The sequence below is a fragment of the Zalophus californianus genome, chromosome 3, assembly GCF_009762305.2.
Source record: "Zalophus californianus isolate mZalCal1 chromosome 3, mZalCal1.pri.v2, whole genome shotgun sequence".
NCBI classification, from domain to species: domain Eukaryota; kingdom Metazoa; phylum Chordata; class Mammalia; order Carnivora; family Otariidae; genus Zalophus; species Zalophus californianus.
Window position 1 is genome coordinate 93433192 of NC_045597.1, and position 23652 is coordinate 93456843.

Genomic DNA, 23652 nt, shown 5'->3' on the forward strand with positions numbered 1-23652 from the left:
TTCTTGCTTGCTCTCTCATTTCCGGTGCCCTTGATGAGGAGCACTCTCCATGCCCTCCCTCTATCCAGGAGCTGCTGGGTGCTGGACCCATGTTCTCTCCTGATTATAATGACAGCGACAATGTTGATGGTGCTGCTAATAGCTAAAACGCTTATTGGGCTATTATTATGTGCCAAGCCCTATATCTGCATTGAAGCACTGAATCCCCCAGGCTTGCCCATGCCCAGGAGACTGGCCCATTCAGGCCCTCACTGCTTCCTGGGATCGTGGAGCAGGCTCCCAATGGCAGAAATGACTCAGGCCCACCCACTGATGCCCAGTTCTGTTCCAGGAACAGTGTTTTAAACGAAGTGACTCAGGGCTCAGATGAGTAAGGCAGACATTCAGTCCAACAGACAGACGGAACATTGCAGTTGGTGTGCGTGGCCTGCAGGCCATAGATGCCTCAGGGCATCTGTAGGACCTGTCTGAGCTCACACACTCGGGAATTAGGTTCAGAGGATGAGGCCTGCTCCTACCCCTGGGGACCCAGAAATGCCCCCAGGGCTGGCCCCCAATCCCAGCTGCGTGGAGGAGCCCCAGCCTACCTGTCTGCTGACAGAATCGCGTATTTTCTGTGCCAAGCGCAGCCCTTCCCCAGGGCTCTGTGATCTAGTTTTTCTTTTCCTACCTTAGAAATAGCTCACTCAAGTTTACCCACAAGCCCTTCTGAGGGCAGAGGGCCCCCCACCCCCTGGAGGAGAGGCTCATGGATGAGGAATTTCTGAGGGCACAGCCGGCCTTGTAGTGATATTCAAATAATTTTTTCTTGAGTGACAAGGAAGGAAGACGAGAGAAAGGGAGGACGGGAGGGAAGGAAGAAAGATTCTAGGAGCCCCTGGTTCGTTGAGTGTCCTTGAATTTGCCTACTGGCTTTACTCTCATTGGTCCTCCAGTCACTGTGTGACCTTGGGGAAGTCACGGGGTGTCTCTGGGCCTCCTTCCACCAGCAGTCAGCGAGGAGATAATAAGATCAGGCCACGGCCTACCTGCTGAGATATCTGGCATGTGATTCCAGGCACGGGGCCTTTGCCAGGTCGTCTCAGTGCTTGGGGCTGGCTTGGGTGGATCTCGTCGTCGCCACAGCTCATCTCCCTCCCCGCCCCCATCAGCACCTACCCAGGTCCTTGCTGTGCACTTGGGCTGCTTGGAAGGTGCCATGCAGAGTTCTCAGCAGCTCTGGGGTAGAGACAGAATTAAGCCCCCTTGGGAGAATGGCTTGGAGAACACATGCCCCCTCATGGCACTGGGACTTTCAGGGAAACATGGCTAGATGACCCTCCCTGCCCCCGCCCCCCCACTCCCCACCCCCGGCCAATCCACACACACAGGGTCTACACATTCTCGACTTTACTGACTTGTGGCTCCCCATCATTGCATTCCCATTGAGTCCCAGGCTTCTGGTGGGCAGACTTCAACCCCTTGACCATGGCCGGGCACAGAAAATTTAACTGCTCACCATTCTGTGAGTCTGGAAACTGTCCTGATGCCTGTTGGGGCGGGGGGCTCATCTGGGAAAGAATCTCAAAAGCTCTGCCCAACCTTCCACCGGCCGACTGCTCCCCCTTCAAACACTCTCAGGATACGGCTGCCCCATCCCATGCAGCAGCCCCCCAAAAGCCAGCATCCACACATGTGAAAGCGTGCCCACACACAGACACACACACGCGCACCAGCCTGGTCTCTCAGCCCCACAGTTGTCCCGGAATTCTGGCCAAGAGAAAAGTCTATCCTCCTTCACAAGAAATGAGGCCACGGACGGCCAAAATGGAAATGCAGCTTGGTGAGTGCACTTGGTGATCCAACAGGAACCGTGGGCCATCTCCCAGCCCCAGGGACAGGAGGCCCCCAGGCACATAGATAAAACACCTCAGTTTATTCTGGAGCATGGCTGCAGGGCGACCTAGCAGAGGAAGGAGTCAGGACCGTGGAGGGCAGGTCCCACATGGCAAACCACAGCTGCCTATACCAGCCCTCCGGCTGGCCGGGGCCTGCTCCCTTCCTCTCCACAACAACACCCCACCCTTCAGGGCCCTAGCCCCTCCCAGCTCACCGCCCAACCCTGCCTGGCCTGCCTTCAGAGTCCTGCCTGAGTGCAGCCTCTTATGTGTACTTTCTCGCCGCTACCTGGTCCCAGCTCCCTGGGCTCTGGCCTGCCAGTGCAAGACCCTCCTGGCTGGGCTCCCTTCACCGGCTTGCCCTGTGAAGGTCCATTCTCCACACGCCAGCTGGGTCTTTTGAAGACCCCCAGGTGCCCCATCACACACAGCCCAGCATGACCAGGCCCTTGGCCCTGACTTCTGGTGGTAATGTCTTCTTCCTGCTCCCCTCACTTAGACTCCTCTAGGCTTCTTTCAAAAAACCTTTTCCTGCCTCAGGGCCTTTGCGCATGCTGTTTCCGCTGCCTGGACTGCTCCTCCCACCCCGCCCTGACACACCTCTTCCATGATTAGCTCCTTCCTCAGCACTCCGCTGAACTATCCACTCTGAAGCGCAGCTCCCCCGACCACATCATCTGAAGCAGGCCTCCCCGGCTACAGCCTGGAGGGTGTTTGTTATAATCTATGTGCTCATGTCTGTCACCCTCACCGGGCAACGGGCTCTGGGAGGACAGAGACCACAAGCACTTTGCTGGCCACTATGGGCCTGGCCCCTGCCACAGCCCCAGCACTTGATGGACGCTCATAAGAAGCTGTAAATGAATGGAGGGATCCAGGGAGGAGCCCAAGGACACCAGAGAGATGAAGCCACACCACAGGGAAAGTCGGAATGGAGATGGCCCCACCTGTGCCCCGATTCTCGGTCACCCAACTGCCCCCAGCACTACCAAGGCCGACTGCTTGCTGAGTGCCATCCACCATGTGTGGACTATTTCAGTCAATTCCTGTGAAATAGGACCTATCATGAATGCCCTCTACTGAGGGGGGAAATGAGGCACTTCTGGGGGCCCAAGGGGCTGGAGAGGAATGACCCAAGCCAACCAACATTGGCTTTACGACAGACCACAGGACCCAGAGTGAGGCTGGTCACATGCAAGCTTTGGGGGTCCCCAAGGGTGCTGAGAACCACAGAACTCCAGGCAACTCTGGAAGCACCATTGCAGGGGTACAGGGTGGAGACCATGACTGCAAACCCGCCTGGGACCCTCAGAAGCCCCCTCCCAAAGGGCCTGTGCTTCCCAAAGTGCCCAAGTGCCCAGGACAGAGGAGAAGTCCTGACTAGTAAAGTCCCTCCCAGAGCCCAGCCCTGGCTGCTAGCGGCCTCACGGGAAGCCTGGCTGCTCAAAGTGCCCCCTCCCACCCGGGAGGTCCTTGGAAATGTAACATTTCTAGCCCCACCCCAGATCCACCAACCAGAGTCTGCTGCCACAAGACCCCAAAGGCCCTGGACCCCACTAGGGTTTCAGAAGCTCTGCTCCCACGCACCCCTGTGGCCTGAGTGCAGAGGGGCATCGCTCGCCGTTCCAGTGCCGTTCCAGGCAGTCCATACACACCATGGACAACGAAGTTGCCACAAGATGTTCACCGTAGTGTTCTTTACAAAGGAGAAAATTTGGAAATAGCCTAAGCAACAAAGGAAGAAAGGTCCTAAATTAAGAGACAACCATCCAAGTGCTTCTGCCAGAACATTTGATCGCCTGAGGGAAAAGTTCTTACGCTCCTACTGCTGGGAAAAGCCGGCTCGGACCCGCACACAGGCGTATACAGCGCAGTCCCACACGTGTGCACATTAACCACGGGCACGCTCTGACTGCTGAGATGAAGGCGATTTTTCTTGTGTTACCTTTTACTTTGATGTTTCCTTAATTCTCTCAGGGAATATGCCTTACAATAATGATAATGAAACCACCAGTAAATGATACTCTTTAAAAAGAAAGAAGAAAGAAAGAAAAGAAAGAAGAAAGAAAGAAAGAAAAGAAAGAAAAGAAAGAAAGAAAGAAAGAAAGAAAGAAAGAAAGAAAGAAAGGAAGGAAGGAAGGAAGGAAGGAAGGAAGGAAGGAAGGAAGGAAGGAAGGAAGAAAGAAAGAAAAGAAAAGAAAAGAAAAGAAAAGAAAAGAAAAAGAAAGAAAGAAAGAAAGAAAAAGAGAAAGAAAGAAAGAAAGAAAGAAAGAAAAGAAAAGAGAAAGAAAGAAAGAAAGAAAAAGAAAGAAAGAAAAAGAAAGAAAGAAAGAAAAGAAAAGAAAGAAAGAAAGAAGAAAGAAAGAAAGAAAGAAAGAAAGAAAGAAGAAAGAAAGAAAGAAAGAAAGAAAGAAGAAAGAAAGAAAGAAGAACAAAAAAAGAAAGAAAGAGAAGGAAGGAAGGGTGATTATTCCTTTGAAGAGGCACTCTTGCATCAATTTATTCTGCCAAAAGCCCTGACGAATCAGGTTTTGGGACACGAACTGGGGCAAGGCCTCAAGGAGGGAGTGCGGGAGGAGGGGAGGTCATCAGGATGGTGTGAGAGGCAGGGATTTCGTGGGCACCTCCCCTGGAAGGTTGACCTTCTGGAGGCCTGGCTGGGGGTGAAGGAAGCCAGGGGAGCGGGGAGCACTCCAAGGCCAAGGCCACCCACGGTGGGGTCTTTTCTCCTCCTGCCTCTACTTTCTAAAACACCTTTTCCTCTAGCCTCTTCCCTGGCCCAGCAAGACACCTGACTCACAGGACCACCTCCTCCAGGAAGACTTCCCTATACCTCTGCCCCCTGGCCTCTGGGCAGGGTTAGGTGCCTCCTGTGGCTCCTACAGGAGCCTCTTGGGTCCCAGACAAAGAACTGTGAAGATATGATGGAAGAAGTCTCATGCATGCATTTAGGACCCTGTCTAGCCCCCAGAAAGCCCTCAGTAAACAGCCACTGTACAGACTCCCGCTCTCCTTATTCCTGGCTCACCTGGATTCCCCTGCGTGAGTCTCCACTGGTCTTCTTTCAGCTCCCTACTCTGGCCTAGGCACTGCCCACTCCTTTGGGTTCTGCCTACCAGTTACGAAGGGCCTCCACATAAGGCAGAGCAGTTTTATGAAAGCCTTTAGAGATAGATGCCAAGCATTTCCAGCCGGTCCTCGTGCCTGTCCAGCCCCTCCTCAGCCCATAGATCCCAGAGCCCCACTTGGCAAGGGTCCAGGCCCCAAGCCTTTCTAGAGCCCCCCAGCTGCTTGGTCTGGGGCCTTGAGGCAACTGCAGGACAGGCAGGAACTCATGGTGCCTATGTTTCATTGAGTAATTGTAGAAGAAAGGGAGTTGGGAAAATCCCCACTCAGTGCCTGGCAGAGAGAGCATGCTCGGATCGTGCAGGCTCACATCTCCCTCCAGGCCTGTAAGGAGAAGGGGGTGGCTCTTCTAGATGGGGCCCAGGTGAGTGTGAGTCCTGCGGACCCTACCCAACCAGCTGGCCTGGGCCAGGCTGTTCTTCGAGGTGACCCAGCCTCAGGCAGACCTGGCGTCCACAGTGGGAACATCGACCTTCTCTCGGGAGGATCCTTGGGCAACGCATTCCCTTGGGGGCCACCCTTGGCATCATTTCCAGGGTTTCTCGGGCTAGTTGTGACATCTGTTTCTGGATTCAGTTCCAAGTGAGGTCTGACATCTGAAGGGGCAGGGCACATACACCCACTCGCTCACAGAGAGAACTTCATAGGTGCAGAAGGCCAACACGAGGTGTGCCTTTGAGCATCTGGCCCCCTGGAGAGGAGGTGAGGTCAGTGGGCAAGAGGAAGCTGCTGGCTACCGCCAAGGGGCTTCTAGGGGCGCGTTGGTGGGCTTTTTGCATTTTTAAAAAGTTTTATTTGTGGCAAAATATATGTAACAGAAAATTTACCACCCTAACCATTTTTTATGAAGAATTTATTTATTTGAGAGAGAGAGCACATGAGAGAGAGCATGAGTGGGGGTGGGGGGGGGAGCAGCAGAGGGAGAGGGAGAAGCAGGCTCCCCGCTGAGCAGGGAGCCTGACGCGAGGCTCGATCCCAGGCCCCTGAGATCACGACCTGAGCGGAAGGCAGACGTTTCACCGACTGAGCCCCCCAGGCGCCTCGCACCTTAACCATTTTTAAATGTACAGGTCAGCCTTAAGTATACTCACACTGTTGCGTAGCCATCACCACCATGCACCTCCAGACTTTTTGCGTCCTCCCCAACTGAAACTCTACCCATTGAACAACAACTCCCCAGACCCCCTCCCCCAGCCCCTGGCAACCACCCCTTCTACTTTCTGCCTCTATGAATTTGACTATGAATTTGACCACCCTAGGTACCTCATATAAATTGAATTATACAGTATTTGTCTTTCTGTGACTGGCTTATTTCATTTAGAATAACATCCTCAAGTTTCACCCATGTTGTGGCACGTGTCCGAATTTCCTTCCTTTTGAAGGCTGAAGAATACTCCATTACGAATACACCACATTTCGTTTATCCACTCATCTAGATGTCTTTGGGCACCTGGGCTGCTTCCACCTTTTGGCTCCCGTGAATAATGCTGTTTTGAACACGGGTGTATGAATACCTCTTCGAGCCCCTGCTTTCCATGCTTTTGGTTACCTACCCAGGAGTGGGATTCCTGGATCATATGGTAGTTCTATTTTGCCACCTGCTTCCCAAGCTTTCTCTAGCCCCACCCTGTGCCGGGCACTGGGAGGGCTCTGAGGAATCACAGAGTGTACCCTCAGCCCTCTAGGACCCTTTCTTCTAAATGTTTAGGAGACACTCACTCATTGTGAACTTTCACATTTAGCGGACTGTGACTGTCTTAGCCAAGGTCATGTGTCCTCTTCTGCACCGCCCCCCCTTCAACACTGGAAGGTCCTAGATGTATGGTGGCCTCTCAGGAGGGGCTTCCAGAAGGAGGATGGAGGAGAAACACTACAGTGGCCTCCTGGGACATCTGCCCAGGCAAAGGGGCATCTAGATCAGTGGTCGGCTAACTTTTCCTATAAAGGGTCAGGTTCATGCAAAATTATCCTTCTTTTGATTTGTTTTCAACCATTTAAAAATGTAAAAACCATTTGTAGCCTTGTGCATTTGGCCCACTGGCCGTAGTTTACCAAACCCTGTTCTGGAATTGATGTGGCATTGGGAGGGCCCCGGGCCCCGCTCTGCCCATGGGGCGAGACATTCCTCGAGCTCTCTTCGGGAGCCAGGCAGCCCCCGGGCAACCTGGTTCCACGGGGGAGCATGGCTTTGATAGTGAGCAGTGCCGGCGTTGGCCCTCAGGGTCCCTTAGCATGGCTCACCAATCCGTGTCTGGCTCTGTGTCCTCTGAATCCATGGGCATCTACTAAAGGAGAAGATTCGCGACTGAAGATAGGGAATAAGATACCGTGAACTGTTGGGGAAATGGGGCTGGAATGCTTTAGGATTTCCTAAAACAGTCCCAGAGCCCTATCTCAGCCTTGACCTGGAAGGAGGCTCACTGTCATCCTGGTGGCCCTGATGGGGCTAGCCTGGGCTCTCCAAGCCCGGGGGCAGGCAGGAGGAGAGGTTTGCCCAGTTCCCCAGAATAAGCCAACTTCATGAGGCCCTGCAGGGTGCAGACCCCACAGGCCGGAGCCCCGTGTCCCCTGGGACCTGAGACTTCCTTGTGGCTCTTCCCTATCAGATGGTGTGATCCTGGGCAAACCACGCTGTCTGCTCTTGGGTTTCTTCACCTGTAGGATAGAAATAATAATACTCCCTAGAGCCCTGGGGGATTAGTTGGGTGAAAATGTGTCAAGGGTTTAGAAGAGTTCTTGGCATATTAGGAGCACTCAATCAGTGGGAGCTATTATTATTATTATCTCATTTAATCCACACAATTAGCCGGTAAGGTAAACACTATTATTAGCCCCATTGTATGAGGGAACTGAGACACAGAGAGGTTAAGTAACTAGCCGTAGGGCACACAGCTAGGACAGGGTGGGGCTCGTGTGGAAAGCCACACCACTATCTACCTAGCTCTTAGCCACTGGCCTGTGTGGGTTTCCCCTCTTGGGAAACCAGGGGAGCAGAGAGCCCTGGGCCCAGGGAGGACTCTGCAGGAAGGTGCCCTGGGGTGATGTGGCCAAGACCTGCCTCCTCCAGAGAGTCTTTCTTTGCGCTCCCACAGCCCTACGTCTTGCCTTCAGGCACCATGTGCACACTGCCGTGTATCACAGGCCAGGCGAGGATCACATCTTGGAGGGTCAGACTGCTTAGGAGGGACCCTGTAGCCCTGTGCGCAGAGCAAGCACCAGGCAAGAGTCTGGGCTGCTCAGTTGAGCTGCATTAGCTGCGGGGCCTCAGGCAAGTCTGCAACCTCTGTGTACCACGGTTATCCCTCTACAGAATGAGAGATTGGATGGGCTTCTCTACAGTTTTATGATCTAACCAGCCTCTGACACATCTTCTGCTTTCAGCAACCGGTCCCCCCACCCCCACCTCCCCAAACACTAAATGTTGGGGCCTGCCTTCCCATGACTCACAGAAGACGGAAGAGAATGGGGGCTCTTTTTTAACTTTTACCCGGAAGTACCCCCTCGTGGGGAGACCCCCCCCCACCTCTCCAACACCAAGCCAGCATAGATATCTCTTGGCTGACCGAGCCACTCATTTCTCCCTGCCTACTCCAAGACGGGCCATAGGTGAGAGCCCATCCCAGCCTGGTGCTCAGAAGAGGTGAAACACTGTGTGAAGGTACCATTCTGTCCTACCACTGTGGCTAAAGCCACGGCATCCCCAGCCGCCAAGGGACACAGAATAATCCCGTAAGTGGATGTCAAGGGGAGGTCCGGTCTCTGCCTGGGAGGAAGTTCACATGAAGTTCATGTGAAGCCGGCTCAAGATAACCTGCCCCTCTGAATGCAGCACCGCCCCCCCCCCCGGAGCCCCGGGGCCTTGTCTTTCCCAAGGGAATGGCTGTTGGCCGTGGCAGGGGCCTATGGGAGCTGCAGGTGACTGTCCTCAAGGAGAGAGGAGTGCTGGCTCTGGGGTTCTGACACATAATAGGCACTTAGGAAATGAAGTGAGAAAAAAACAAGGAATGACTCGAGAAATGAAGGAATGAATGAATGAATGAATGAACCATCTAGTCCAATCCAATATCAAGGGAGAAAAGTCTAGGCTAGAGAGGGCAAAAAACGTGCCTGAGATCACAGGCTCGAGGGGCCGGGATAAAGCAGTTGGCCAGCAGCTATTTCCCGAGAGCACCTGCTATGTGCCGGGCACGGATCCCGCACTGGGGATGCAGCGGTGTACAAGCAGACGGCCCCCTGCCCTGGTGAGGCTTACAGCCCGCTTCCCGAGTCCAGCTCCCTGACCCCACATCCGGGGCCCTTCCTCACACCGAAATAACAAAGAGGACCCACTGCCCTGGGGCCTTGCGCAGACCCCCTGGGGAGAGGGTGGTGGGCTGGCCAGCAGAGCTGACTGGGCACCATGCACCTTCCACTCCTCCTCGGCACAGTCGGAGCATTAATTACTAATGCTGAAATACTTGACACTCATTACTGTGCCAGTCACCTGCGGGGGAGCGGGGCCCACATTAACCAATTCATCTCCCAGTGATTGATTAATTAAAGCTGAGCTTTTATAAGACACCCTCGGGTGGCAAACCACACTTTCCCGGGAGTGGAAGACCAAGGCAGGGAGGGATGCCTTCTTCAGGGTGCCACGAGCCCCTGGGGGAGGGCAGGAAGCCCACATGGACACTTTATTGGAGCCCAAGCTCTTGGTTGCCACCCAGGCAGATGGGCATTGCATTTGCCCAGGGCAACAGCAGAAGCTTGTATATGAGGGAGAGCCTCACCACGAAGCCCGAACACTCAGGGCAAATTACAGGTCTTTTGAAATGCTATTGCATGAGTCACCTGTGGGGCATGGGGTGCTCTTAAAAGGGAGAAAAATAACAAAGGCGTGGTTAGGAGCGCTAGCTTTGGGTCTTAGCCAGCTGAACCTCTCCCTGGGTCCTGCTGGCCCCCCTCGCCTCGGTTGCTCCATCAGGGAAATGGGTGAGTGGAGTCAGACCTCTCCCCCTGAGCATGACTGTGTTCCTTCATTTAACAGTTGTGTGTGGAGCCCTAATTCTGTCCCAGCCTCAGCACGGTGCAGTGGTGAATAAGACAGACCGCACCTTCCCTAGCGTCCAGGAAGGTATGTGGGTGACCATGCAAGTAAGACTGGAGAGGAGGATCCTGAGTCTTGGGAGTCAGGGCTCCGACTCCAGAGCCCTAAAGGGTGAAGCACAATTACCCAAGAGGGGGAGAAAGGGTGTTGGGGGCAGGAAAGGGCACTGGGAAGCACAGAGGTGAAGGTGGTTAGCTGCAGACGAGAACTGAAGGCTGAGTGTGGCAGGCAAGGAGGGGCCTGACAGCTCCAGGTGGGGAGGTAAGCAGCAGGCCTGGGGCCCTAGTGAGCCCATGAGCCACCAGACTTCTTCCTGGGGCCGTGGGGCCCTGGAAGGATTTTATATAGGGGAGCGACAGGGTCCACCAAGCATTCCATAAAATATTACCCGGGAAAGGTGGGAGAATGCCATGAGTATGTTTTGGAAAAAGACCTGTGATCCGCCAACTGCAGTGTTGGCCTGTGCCTGCCACCACCCAAACAGGCCCTCTGACGGCCAGGGCCCTTCCTAGTTCCCACAAAGGTACGACTTATTTACAGTAGGTCTAAGGTGTCACCCCCCTCCCCAGGGATTTATGCACCTGAAGGCCCCTTGCCTGCGCAGTTAGTCCTGAAAGGGTCACTGAAGCTACTCTCAGGCAGGGAAGGCGGAGGCCTGGACGGAGCTGCAGGGAGTCCCCGGGGCCTGCCCCACAGCAGGGAAGTTCGGCGGCAGTCTCAGAGCCAGTGCGGCCTGCTTACCTGCTCAGGGAGCTCCGAGGTCCTGGAAGTGGGAGGTGGCCCCAGGAGCCTCATCTGTGGATGGGGTGAACGGCAATGACTTACCTCCCTCCCAGGGCTCCTGTGAGAAGTGAGGTGACACCCCAAAGCCCCAACACAGAACCAGACCACCCTCAGAATGTCCCCTGAGGCCTGGGGCCGTACTCCTACTGGGTCAATGACAGGGCTCCCAAGTGGCCTAAAAACCAGGTCTCTTCCATGAGGCTCCGAGTTTCCCAGGGGGTGGAGATGTCTGTCAGATTCTCTCTCTCTCTCTCACACACACACACATGCACGCACGCATGCACGCACGTGCCCACCCACGGGGGGCCAAGAAGACTCTCCCCTTCCCACCGGAGGACCCCAGAGCTTTGTGCTCTACCCAAATGCCCCACAGTAATGAGGAAGGGGAGTGAGTCGAGCAAACTCAGCCCGCCCACACCCTTCATTCCAGACCAGGGCTGGAATTAGCACCCAGGAACCCACCCCATGCTCACCACCATCCCTGAAGCTGGGGAGGGAGACACAGGGCTGAAAGGGGCTGGGCCGGGGAGGCACAGGGAAGAGAGGTCGGCTGGGAGGCCTGTTGGGAAGAAGGAGGTGGGGAGGGGCAGAACAGGAGCCTGCCTGGAGGGGGAGGGGGAGCGCTAGCCGAAATGTCTGACTACACAAAAACCCCTGAGCTGATGTGGATTTGGACGGTCCCTGTAATTGGGCGTGGGGAGTAATGTCTCCTCCTGCAATCCTCTCTCTCTGCCCCCCTCTCTCCCCTGCCTCAGTGAGGGGGTCTAAGAACCCATCCTTGAAATCCCACTTGCAAACGGGCCCAGTGTGCATTTTCGCAGTGCCTCTGTGGGTCTTTGCCCCCATCGGATTCTCTGGGGGTCTGCAGTGACCTCAGACAGGTCCCCATGTCTGCTCATGGAGTGGCCCTTCTCACCAGGTGGGATCTGCAAGGTGGGCAGGCACCCGGAGGGAGAGGGAGGGCTGGGGGACAGCTGAAGGCTTCTAAAGAGCCTCTCTAGGCTGCACCCAGCAGCAGCCCCAGGTCCCCTTGGCCCTAGAGCAGGTGTCCCTCCTACCTCCTCCTCCATCTCCCCCAGCCCCTTGGGGTTCAAGGGCCCCGAAGTTCTCTTGAGAACACTGAAGGGAGAGGAGGCAGCCTCTGGAAGGCCACAGATACCATCCACCCTTGGAATAGCTATGAGGCTTCCAACAAGACAGTCTACGTCCTGAGCCTCACCTCCTCATCAGTAAAATGGGTACACCTCACCTGCCCAATGGGGAGGTTGTAAAGATTAACCAGTGTTGTGAAGCATTACAGCTGATGGCTGTAAATTCTCCATAAATGTTAGCTAACATCATCAGCGTCACAGCCCCTGTGAATATTCATTGAATGAGTAACTAAGGACGAAAGAGGTGTATCCCAGAGGGCCTCTCGGAGGAAGGGCGGGGCTCTGGCAGGACACCCCACACCATCCTTAACACAGGGAAGCCTGCTGGAGAACAGCAACCACACCAGATCCTGGCCCTATTCTAAGTACCTCAATGCTCACGACACCCCCTGAGCCTCTGGGCCCCATGACGGGACTGTCACTGCCCCCATTTTACAGATGAGGACACTGAGAGGCTAGGTCCGGCTGTGATCACAAAACCAGGTGGGCGGGCCCTGAGCACATGCTTCCGGAGCCTCTGCTCCCGGAAGATTGTCCAGACCGTGCACCTTCCCCACCCCACCCCCATCCCCACCCCTGCCACCACCAGACCCAGAGGCAAAGTCACCAGCTTCCTGCCGCTCCCCTCCTACTGGGCTTTCCTCAATCCATAGTCTGTTTTCCAAGAATCAGGCCAGCAGCCATCTCATCCACCTGGCCATGGAGGGAGTAGGGATGGTGCATGGATGACGGTCCCCATAGCCAGAGAGAAGAACAGCTCCACGTACAAGTGCCATTGATGTGCTAGGCTGGAGTCTTGGACAGGAGTTGTGGGGGGGCGGCAGGTGGAGCAGAGAAAACCCTGAGCCCCAGCCTCTCCTCTCTTCCAGGTAGGCCCCAGAACAGTTGTGTTTTCCCTTACCCCTCCCCCTGGGCAGCCCAGTGGCTGTAAGTGACTTTGGAAACAGCTCCTGGGGGGGCAAATCTCAGCTCTGCAGCTTATGAGCTGTGCCACCTTCAGTGAATGGCTTTCTCAGCCTTAATCTTTTCATCTGTAAAATGGGGACCAGCGTACCTGCTCCCCCTCCAACAGGGATGGTTATGAGGACCGAACTGATGATCCCCCACACAGAAGAACGGGCCCCCAGGAAAATGTTCGTGGAGTGATGGAATGACCGGCCAGATGGTACCATTCTACTTCTAAAGCGAGGCTTCAGGGATGCAGGGACATCATGGCGACACCCCCCCACCTCCACCCCCGGCATTGAGTGGCCAGGGCAGGGCAATAGGAGCGGTGACACCACACTGAAGGCAACTGGACAGGCCCCAGCAATGGTGTCTGTGCCCCCTGACCCAACATGGGGATGATCTAGACCCCAACGGCAGGGGGCTCGCCAGCCACGGGCCAAATTTACAAATATAACTACCCCGATGACAAAGTGTATGGCAGGCCAGGCGTGTCACCTCATGATGAGAAGGCACACAAAAATGGCAAGAAATACACACAACCAACCATGCGACCACAGCCCGCCATCACAGCCTCCCAGCCCACGTGGCCTCACACTCCACCCCACACACAAACTCCCGCACACAGCCTCAGAGGCAGCCAACCACACACCTCCAGCTCCCACACACAGTCTCGCACCCCCACAGCTCCCATGCAGTCGTATCTGCAGTCATACCACCTCACCCCCAGGTCCCCATCCACTCCCACTAACAGCCGTCCCCGCCCCCTACACCCCAGGGCTCACCCCCGACGGCTCGCCCACAGCCCCCACGGGCTGCCGGAGCCTGCCACACCCGCCCGACTTAGACCCATGCCTCACCTACGACAGGTGCAGCTCCTCGTGCAAGGCCCACAGGTAACTCACCATGTGCTCAAAACATCCCACTGGAAGCTGAGTACAGGCTGGGATTCCTCCAGGAGCCTCTGCCCACAGGAAGGGTGTTGGCTTTCTGCTCCTTTGCCCACACAGGCATACTTTCTTTGGCCCGTAGTGGTCTTCATGGCTTGGTGGGGGCCTAGGCCCACCCTTCCTTGTCCCTGCCCTTGAAGAAGGTCTAGGCAGCGGCAGGGATGCTCTGCCAGGCTCCTTACGGGGTTCCCAGCAAGAATTCCCACAGGGCCTTGCAGAGGGCATGCTACGCATGCGCTGGGCAAGCCTGAGTGCCAGGTGAGGCAGGGGCCCAGCTATGGTGCAAGAGCTGCCCGAGGCCCTCTCCCGGACCCTGTCTGGAGTGGCGGTAGGGACCCTAGCAGGACCATGCATGCAAGCTCTGACACGTAACAGGCCCTCCTAAATGCTGCCTCCACCCTGGGCTGGGCAGCAGGGGACCCACTGTGTGCTCCACTCTGAGCCAAACTCTCAGAGGCCTGGGAGGGAAAACAGACATAGGACACCCCTGGAGCCTCTGCTCAGTGGACCCTCCGTCTGCCCATCTGGGAAATGGGGGAGAACAGAAGGGTGGTGGGTGTGGCATATGGGGGCTCTCCTCACCGCACCTGGCGCCCTATCCTCCACCTCAGACTTGGCTCCACCAAGTCCCTCAGGACTCAGGGCATGTCTGAAGGTCAGCCAAGGATGAATGGGACATGGTGGGATCTCACGAATCACAATGGGTGGGTGGTGGAGACATCCGAGGCAGATCAGGTAGCCTGGCTGGCCCTGCCTGACCCGTTGTTCCTATGAGAGCCTAACGGCCTGGTGGCCTGAAGAAGGGAAAGAGGGATACAAGGGAAGGAAGAGTTACCTTAAAGCTGACCAGGAGGGCTCAGGGGCAGAAGCGCTGGACCTGGAAGGCAGTGTGGGCAGCTTACTCTCTGGCCTGCAGTGTGGGGCTCCAGGGACATCCCCAGGGAGAAGTGGGCCCTCGGGCCAGGCCCACTGGGAAGACAGAGGCAGAAAATGGGAAAGAGCAGTAGGCAGAAAAGGACTGAGAACTGAATGAGAAAGAAGGAACAGGGGCACCTCTGGCCACAGAAGCATGGGAAGGAAGCAGCATGTCCCTACTGGACAAAGAACACTCAGCCCTGGGACTGGGGACGCAGGCCTCTCCTCACTGCACCTGTCAGGAAAAGTTACTGCTAACTACCATTGTCCCAGCAGGGCCAGAGCCCACAGGGACCCCTGCCAGCAAAGGGCAGCAGAGCACCGCTCAGAGACCGTGTCCTGCCAGCCCACTGGCCTCATGGCCTCAGAGCCCCAGACCCTTCCTGGGGCTGCTGTGGGATCCATGGGCCACCCTGTGACGCTCAGCCCCAGGGGTGGGCCCCAGAGGTGCTCATATCCAAACACCCTGGTGCCTCGCACTGCCCATCCTGGAGGCTGCCAGCGAAAATTCCTGGGCCGCGGGTGGGCAGCGGCTGGACTGAGGGCCTAGAGCAACGAGCAGTGGGATGATGTAGCCCACCGTAGAGAAGCAGCTGGACCCTGACTTACACCCCAAATGCCCAGGCCAGGCCTGTCTTTATGACATTTTCTTCTTTGCCCCTATTAACTTGTATAGTGTCTGAAGAGCTTGCAGATCAATAAACACACCCCTCGGGACCAAAGCCTGGCAGAACAGTAGCTCTCTCAGATAGGCAAAGGATGGAAACAGAGAGAGGCCGGATACGGCCTCCTGCCACCAGCAGGCTGTGCCAATTGAGATATATCCCTCCCGCCAACCACAGCCTCCTTCGGTTTCCCCATCGTTACCTTAACGGGGTTAGACCAATCGGCAAGGCCCCGCCTGCTCAAATGTCCTGAGATTTTCTGGGAAGACCACACGTGGCCCAAAAACCAAGGAGCGAACCCAGGGCCTAAGATGAAGGCACGGCCTTTGGGCGGCCGTCCTCCCAGGGGAACAGGTGGGCCAGCTGGGGCACCTGGCCTCCAGTGCCCAGCGTGCCTGTCCCAGCTCTGTGACTTAGGCAAGCTCCGAACCTCTCTGAGCCTCAGATTCCAAGCTCTGGAAAATGAAGATGAAACCATGTCCCAGAAAGCATGATATCAAACAGCCCTTAGTGGGGATGTCAAGTCCTACCTGCCACGGGAGTTGGACCTTTGTCACTACTAAAAGCAGCACCAACCACCTACTCCCAGTTCAAATCCCAGCAGGCAAGGACAAGGCCTTGTTTCTGTTCACCCTTCTGTCCTAAGCTCCTAGCCTCTTCCGGGTTACAGTCACCCAGGTTAGTGAATGGAGGCGGGCACGGACGGAGGTCAGGTGGGCTTCACCCTTCCAGGTTTTACATTTCCTTCCAGGGATGGAGGGGGGGGGGCTTAACCGGCACTTTCAAGTGGTTATAGATGTGGCTTAAGTAGTACGTAATTAGTCTTGGGACCGGGAGGGTAAACAAATGTGTAATTCATGAATTTGCTAATTGTCCTTCATTTTGATCTTCTGCCATTTTTCCTAGACTCTCTGACTGACATCCGTGCTCGTGGCAAGGACTCAGAGAGTGCCGGGAGCGAGCCTCGGAGGCCGGGGGACATCAAAGCTGGACACCCGGCCCACGCCCTCCTCCCGGCCACCGCCTCCAGCCCACGCCCCACCGCCCCCCCGCACACCACACAAGGCAGGAAGCCCGTGGCACTCAATCTTTTATTTTCTTAAACTGTACACAGATGTAAAATACTTTAACAGCAAGTCTATGGGAAAATTGTTTGGTTTTAAATTATTATGAAACAGAACCTAAGGGGAGCTTTATTAAATAAACATAAAGGTGGGGATTTAAGGACGCACACCTGCATTCTACCATAGTCATTTTTTCTGTACCTTCTGGGTGTGTAAAGATAGAAAAGACACATCAAACTGAATAAACAAAATCCATTTATACCCTGAAACGTTGGCAGGCCACTCAAGGGATTGTTCAGAACGTCTACCTCACAGAAGATGGCCTCACCATCTAATAAAAATTAAAACTGATCTGTTGGCCTCTTTGGTTCCAAAATTATGTATAATACATTTAACTGTATTTTTTTTTGCTGCTATAAAAATAACTTCTTTTTTCAAATGGCAGTTTCTGACTAATCATGCAACTAAATCAGTGCAAACATTAAAAGCAATCATTCGCTTAAAAAAGAAGCAAAGGATTTCATTTCAAGTATAAAAAATATAAAAAGTCGTACGAGTCCAGTTTCGTCTAGTGTGGGTCAACCCTTTAAATTGCATAGTTCACGCGGCACTTGGGCATCTGGGGGCAAGCGAGTTCAGTGCTCTGCCAAGGGCCACTCCTGGACACACGCAGATGGGCAAGTGCTAGATCATGTGCGTTCAGGCAAGTCGGCAAGTGCTAGGAGGGGCAGGCGGGCAGGTGCGAGCAGGCGGGGGCCACATCCATGGCCGGCCCTGGTGGCCGGGACCCACGCGGGCAACTTCTGCAAAGCAGCTGAAAGCCTTCCCCAGCTCTCCAAGACCGGCTACACCGCTCCCCTCCCACAAACCCTGCTGGGGTAGGGGTGGGAGGGCACCCACCCCCAACACCAGCATTTCCAGAATGCCTCCACTCCACCATTTCCTCCTCTGGGCTCATGCCCTTGCCCAGGGGTCATTTCCACCCCTATCCCAACCAGGCCTAGAGGAATATCCCCAGTGAAGGGCACAGATTGCAACTCTTTTTTTTCTTCCCATGTAAAACAATTCAAATCTTAACTTAAAAGGTCATACCTGGTAGAAAAGTCCCTTTTCAATGATACAACCGGAATGCATGACCTGTCTGTCGACTGCTAGTGATCAGTTAAAGCATCAAATTAAGACCCTTCTCCTCGCCCTCCCTCCCTCCCCCCAAAACAAACACACATAGAAGTCACGCCAGGGACCCAAGGGACAGTCAAACGGTCATTGCCACGGCTCCATGGTCTCTGGCAGGTTGTGTCCATTCTGGGCCTCTTTCCCCTCTACAAGGGTGGGAAAAGACTGGCTTCCCCTGGTCCTGCAGCATGAAGGATCCCAGGCAGGGAAGGAAGCCAACATGCCTGAGCCAGGAGATGCTGAGGCATGGCAGGCCTTGCACACCAGCAAAGGGGGACACGCAGCCTTCCTGCCTGTCTGCACGCTCCCCACCCCCGCTTCTGCTTTTCCTTTCTGTGGCTCCCGTGCTCTCTCTCTCTCTCTTTCTGTGTGTGTGTCTCTGTCTTTGTGCTTTTATGTGTGCTCGGAAGGCGCGATTCAGAGTGGCCGGGCCAGCTGGTGGGAATGGTGGCTGCTCACCCCATTCTCTCCCACCGACAGGCATTTGTAGCTAAGCTGCCATTTGTCACCGCATCCATTTGCTGGTATCCCAGAGGCTGCTGTGTGGGTGGCAGGATGCGTCTGGCTGTGCGTGTCTACGTGTGCATTTGAAAGCATCTCATGTCAGTTGAGGGTTCTTGCTCTGGCTTTGACTGATTGCTCAATGAAGTAGTAGAAAAAGATTTCAGGCCTCGCACTGGCACCTTCTGGGCAGCCGATGCAAGGATGGCGCTCTGCGGCTGGGCAGCCGGTTCCCACAGGGGCTGCAAGGAGCCATGCCGGGGGGGCCCCCCACCCTCGCACCCCGCCACCGCCGCCGCTGCAGCCCTGCCGCGGGTCAGGCGCAGCCGCACTCCTCCACGATCATGTTGGGCACGTCCCGCTTGACGATGTTGTACTCGTCATCGAAGTAGAGCATGGACATGGTGCTCAGCTTGGTGGGGATGCAGCAGGAGTTGACCGTGCCAGGGTTGAGGCCCCGCATGCGGTACTGGTTGACCACGGCCGTGTGGAAGGAGGAGGCGGAGCCGGGGACCCCCGCCAGGTAGGCCGGGCAGCTGCCCTCACAGTAGTTCCCGTAGTAGCCGGTGGGCGCGATGATCCAGTCGTTCCAGCCGATGAGGCGGAAGTCGATGAAGAACTGCTGCCTGCAACAGAGGTTGGTCCGGCCATCGCACTCCAGGCCCCGCTTGCGGATGCGGTGTCTGCTGTCCCCCAGCCGGGCCTGCACCACCACAAAGGGCCGGTGCGACTCCTCGCCGGGGTCCACGAACACAGGCAGCACGGCCAGCTCCTGGCAGCCGTCACACTGCACGTCCAGGTTGAGCCGCCGCTCGCCGCGCTCAAACAAGGCCCGCATGGCCTCGGTGAGCGGAAAGGTGTGCCAGCCACTGCGCTTGAGGTCCACCTTCTTCTCCACCACGTTCCACCGGTCGCCGTGGCCCTGCTCCTGGAAGTACACCTTGACGCGCACCTTCCTGCGGCCGCCCTTCTCCAGGACGTAGGGCAGGAGCTTCAGGTAGAGCCACAGGCTGGCCTGCACCACAAACAGGTTCTGGTTGCCCTCGTTGGAGACGAAGAAGTACAGGCGGACCCGGGAGGAGGCGAGGCCATCTGCGGAGAAGTGGGAGAGCAGGCCAAGTTAAATCAAGGAGAACACGAGGCAATGGGGAAAGAGACTCCGCTGCATGATGCTGGAATGCGAACTTGCCACGCAGCTGGAAGACGTTATTGACCAGAAACACTGTTCCTGGGGCCAGGGCCTCTGACTGGAACCTGGGAGAGGCAGAGAAAATCGTTTTCCATTGAGAAACCCCGACCAGCTTGGAGCTGGAGGGTCCAGGCCTATAAAATCCTGCCTCACCTCTCCCAGGCCAGGGCTCCCTGGAGACAGGCTGTCAGGCCTCAAAGCTCAACAGAGGAACTTGTCAGGAGGCCAAGATCTTAACAAGTTGTTATGGGTATCTGTGAAATCTGAAAAACAAAACCAGGATCTCACTGAGGATTTTGGGGTGGGTTGTTTCGGTAGAGAGGTTGGGTTTTTTTTTTTTTTCTTTCTTTTTTTTTTTTTTTTTTTGGTAACTCAGGGCATTGCAAAATCAAGCTGAGCCACCTACCGCCTCTTCCCAGTGTTTACCTAAGCATGATCTGATCCAACCCCCAGTGGAACCTCCACTGCAAACAAGCGAGCTCTGCTCAGATTTCTGACACAGGAACGTGTGCTTTGCAGGCTGCAAAGTGCAGCCCTTGGTTCTGACTAGTTCCAAGGGACAGGACATTCAGCCTTGAAACTTGAGGTCCACTCCTTTCATGAGACTCTGGCTCCCCATTAATGGCACGTTCAAAATCGCCAAGGAAAAGGGGAACTGGCTTGTTAGTTTCCTCCATAATTCAGCTCCAAAAGAAGAGACGGCCATGCCAACTGAGACACAACTACTCTCTCATGGTACATTTCAGTGACTCTTCTGACAATCTGTACTTTTTTCTTCCTCCCCCCCCCCCCACAGGAAGAACAAATAAGGCAACTGTGTGACCACGGCTGGTTTCATCAAACCTCCTACCACTGCCCTGCAGCCCCCTCCTCAGGCCTTGCCTGGCCCCTCTAACAACACTGACATCTGACTTTGAAATGGGGGAAAGTGCAGCCTTAAAAGCTGGTCTTGGACGAGCTGCCTGTGACCTGAATCTGTTATTTATAAGTCAAAGAGCTGGCTCCGTGAAACGGACCAGAAATATACCAGCCCCCGCTGTCATTTTGTGCCACCGGGACCAAAAGGCCTCCTCGACCTTCCAGAATCACATTTCTACTCTGGGCCCCAAAGCACCTTTTAATCCAAGCTCTCTAATTGCATGTCGAGCTTTCCCTGACTCGGTCGGACAGCTAAAACAGCAATGCATTTCTTTCTAAGCACAAACCAGCCCGATTGTCTCTGCTTTTCTCCACACCCGGCCATGCAAAACTTTTCATCCCTTTTCATCCCCAGGCGGCACCAGGACCGTCTGCCTGCTGCCTGGGAGGGTGGGGGGCATTTTCAGCCTGGTGACACAACCGCTCCCCCCCCCAACAAGCTCCCTGCCCACCCCCGCCCTGCCCGCACCAGGGCTTCCCCCTCCGCGACCTTCTCCGCAGTCCCCTCGGCACAAATGGGGCTGAGCTCCAGGCACAAAAGCCAGCCTGGCTCATTCAAGTCCTGAAAAGGACAGCGGAGTGGAAAGCACTTGCAGCATTTCAGCGCGGGTACATTTTCCTCCTTCTTTTAAAGTTCCGAAAGATTTTCTGTCTCTCGATTATTATATTTAGACAGTGGTAGAAATTTGCAATCCAGGGCCGGGAGAAAATTCCGGAAAGGACTCCTACCCTTTGTTAACTACGAACTCTGCGGCTCTCAGGCGAGGGGGCTGCTGCCGCTGGCAGGCGAGCCGAGAGGCACGGGGCTGCCCCCGAGCCGCGTCTTTCTCTGCGTAAATGATGGGACCTGTTGAGAAGCCTGCCTTCCGCCCGATTCCAGTGCCCACACAATCGGAAGAGAGGTTGCCTAGCTCTCCCCAGTGAGGCTTCAGCAATCCTGGCAAGCCCACGCTGCCCGGCGATGGAAGCGGCCCCGGGGCCTCTCACGCAGGCACACACACACACACACACACACACTCATACACACACACACACACACACACACACACTTACTTCTCCGGCCCACGGATATCAACAAGCACACACATCTCCAACCACACTGCTAAGCCTACACTCCGATCGTGGGAAACAAAAACATTAAGCAATCACCAAGCAAGTGCCCGCGGAGCCAGGGCCGCACGCATCTGCCGGGAGGGGGATGCGCGCCCAGAGGCGCTGAGGCCCCGATTTCAGAGAGCAGGGGTGGAGGGCAAGGCGCTCAGCGGCGGGGACAGGGGGAGCAGGAAGGGGTGTGCTGCCTGGGCGGCGGCGGGAGGGAGGAGGACGGCAACTGGGATGGGGCGCACAGGGCCAGAGGGGAGCGGCAGGGCCGGGAGTCCGCGTTGCCCCCAGGGTGCGCTGGCTGCGGTGGCCAGACGGGCAAGGAGAAGGGGGTGGGAGAGGGTGAGAGGGGGTGGGGAGCGAGGGCCGCAGCTGGCCGCCAGTGGGACCAACCCACCTGTCTCGGCGAAGCTGATGATCTCGGAGACGCGCTCCTGGCCGTCTGCGCCCGGGCTGGCGTGGCCGTCGAGGTGCGGGATCTCCACGCGGCCGTCTTCGCGCACCTTGCCCGCGTGCAGCTTGCGCAGGGCCGTGACCATGGCGGCCTTGGGCACGGCGTGCGTGATGTTGGGCCGACCCCGCATCTGCAGGCGGCTCAAGATGTGCCGCTTCACCGCCTCCAGGAAGTCGCCGTCCACCCGGCCCAGCTCCTCCGGCCGCCGGAAGCCGCCGCACGACGTGCAGGTGTCCTGCGAGCCGCCGGGGGCTCCGGGCGGCGGGGGCGGCGGCGGCGCGGCGGGCGACGGCGGGGGCGTGGGCGAGCCCCAGGCCTCGGGCCCCAGCCAGCCGGCCGCCAGCAGCAAAAGGCAGGCGGCCCCCAGCGCCCGACCGGGCAGCCCGTCCATGGTGCGCCGCTGGCGACGAGGGCGCCCGCCGCGAGGCGAGCCGAGCCGAGCGCAGGGCCGGGCTCCGGGCTCCCGGCGCGCCGCCCCGCCCCGCCCCCGCCCGCGCCCGCCCGGGCCTCCGCCCGCCCGCCGGGAGGGCCGCCGCCGGCTAGCAGGGGGAGGGGGCCGGCCGGGCCGCGGGGGTTCCCGCGCGGCGGGGAAGGGGCGCCGAGGGCTGCAGGGGCTGGATAGGCGTGCGGGCGAGGCGGGGGGTCGGAGGGTCACTGCCGCGCGGGCGTCTCAGGGCGCCTCGGCATCTGCAGCCTTCCCCCCATCCTCTCCGCGTCGGGGCCCCGCAGCCCCCAGCTCCGGTGAAGCGAAAGCGGCGGCAGCGGCGCCTTGGCCGCCGCGCGGGGAAGGTGGCGAAAGGGCCGGTCGACGCAACTTGGCCGAGACGGAAGCGAAGGCGCCGGAGTCCCTGGAGCGGAGCCGGGCGCGGCTTGGCGCGGCGCTGCGGCGGGCGCTGCGGCGGGGCCCCGCGCTCGCACCTGAGCACCGAGGAAGGGCCGCGGCCGCCGGCGACGGGCCGGTAGTGCTCGCCGCGGGCCGGCGAGCGGGCGGCGGAGCGGGGCGAGCGCAGTGGCGGGAGCGCCGGGGAGCGCTGGCCGCGCGGGCCGGCTCAGAGGCGGCGCGGAGCCCCCGACCGCGGACCCTGCAGTCCTCCCGGCGCGTCACACGGCAAAGTTGTCTCTAGGCTCCCGGGGCGCCGCATCCACCGGCGGGCGGGCCGGCCACTGCGCGCTCCGCCGGGGCCTCCGCTCCGCCCGCCTTCTCGCTGCCTCCCTCTCTCCGGCTGCCTGCGCGGGCCGGCTGGGCGCGGGGGCGCCGTGAGAGGAAGACGAGGCGGAGGCAGGGCCCTTCTCGCCCCTGTTCCTCCTGCCTGCTGCGGCGGCGGCGAGGTTGGTTGGAGCGCCTAAAAGTCTCGCAGCGTCCCCGGGTGCGGGTGCCCTAGCTCGCTCTCCCACTGGCACACGCCGCAGGGCCGGTAGAGAGCGGGAGGGTGGCGGCCGCGTCCCCGCGCCCGGCCGCGACACAGTGCAGAGCCTGCCGAGGAGTTCTTCTCTTTGCCCTCTCTTCTTTTACTCTCCTCGTTTTTTCTCCCAAGGGGGGAAAAAAAAGCCGCACAATCTCCGTATGTGCGCGCGCGTTGAGATAGACGTTGGCATAAAAAAAAAGGGGGGGTGAGAGAGTCTCGTCCTGGCCATGCGGGAGGAGGCTGTCCGTGCCTCCCCGCTCCGGCTTCCCCCCCCGGGGGGGGGGCGGAATCTGTTCAAGTCGCTGCCGCCCGCTCCCCACGCCCACCCCGCTTCCCCCCGCTTTT

General features: G+C 57.3%; 1 protein-coding gene across 1 annotated transcript; it reads right to left on the reverse strand.

Annotated features, from left to right (window-relative positions):
• Positions 1-16576: 16576 nt before the first annotated feature.
• INHBB (inhibin subunit beta B) lies at positions 16577-22363 on the reverse strand. Its single transcript, XM_027590818.2, has 2 exons — positions 21845-22363; positions 16577-19331 (listed from the first exon to the last, which is right to left on the reverse strand). Exons 1-2 carry the CDS (start codon positions 22290-22292, stop codon positions 18556-18558), a joined length of 1224 nt encoding a protein of 407 aa, XP_027446619.1. The 5' UTR covers positions 22293-22363; the 3' UTR covers positions 16577-18555.
• Between the last annotated feature and the right edge of the window lie 1289 nt (positions 22364-23652).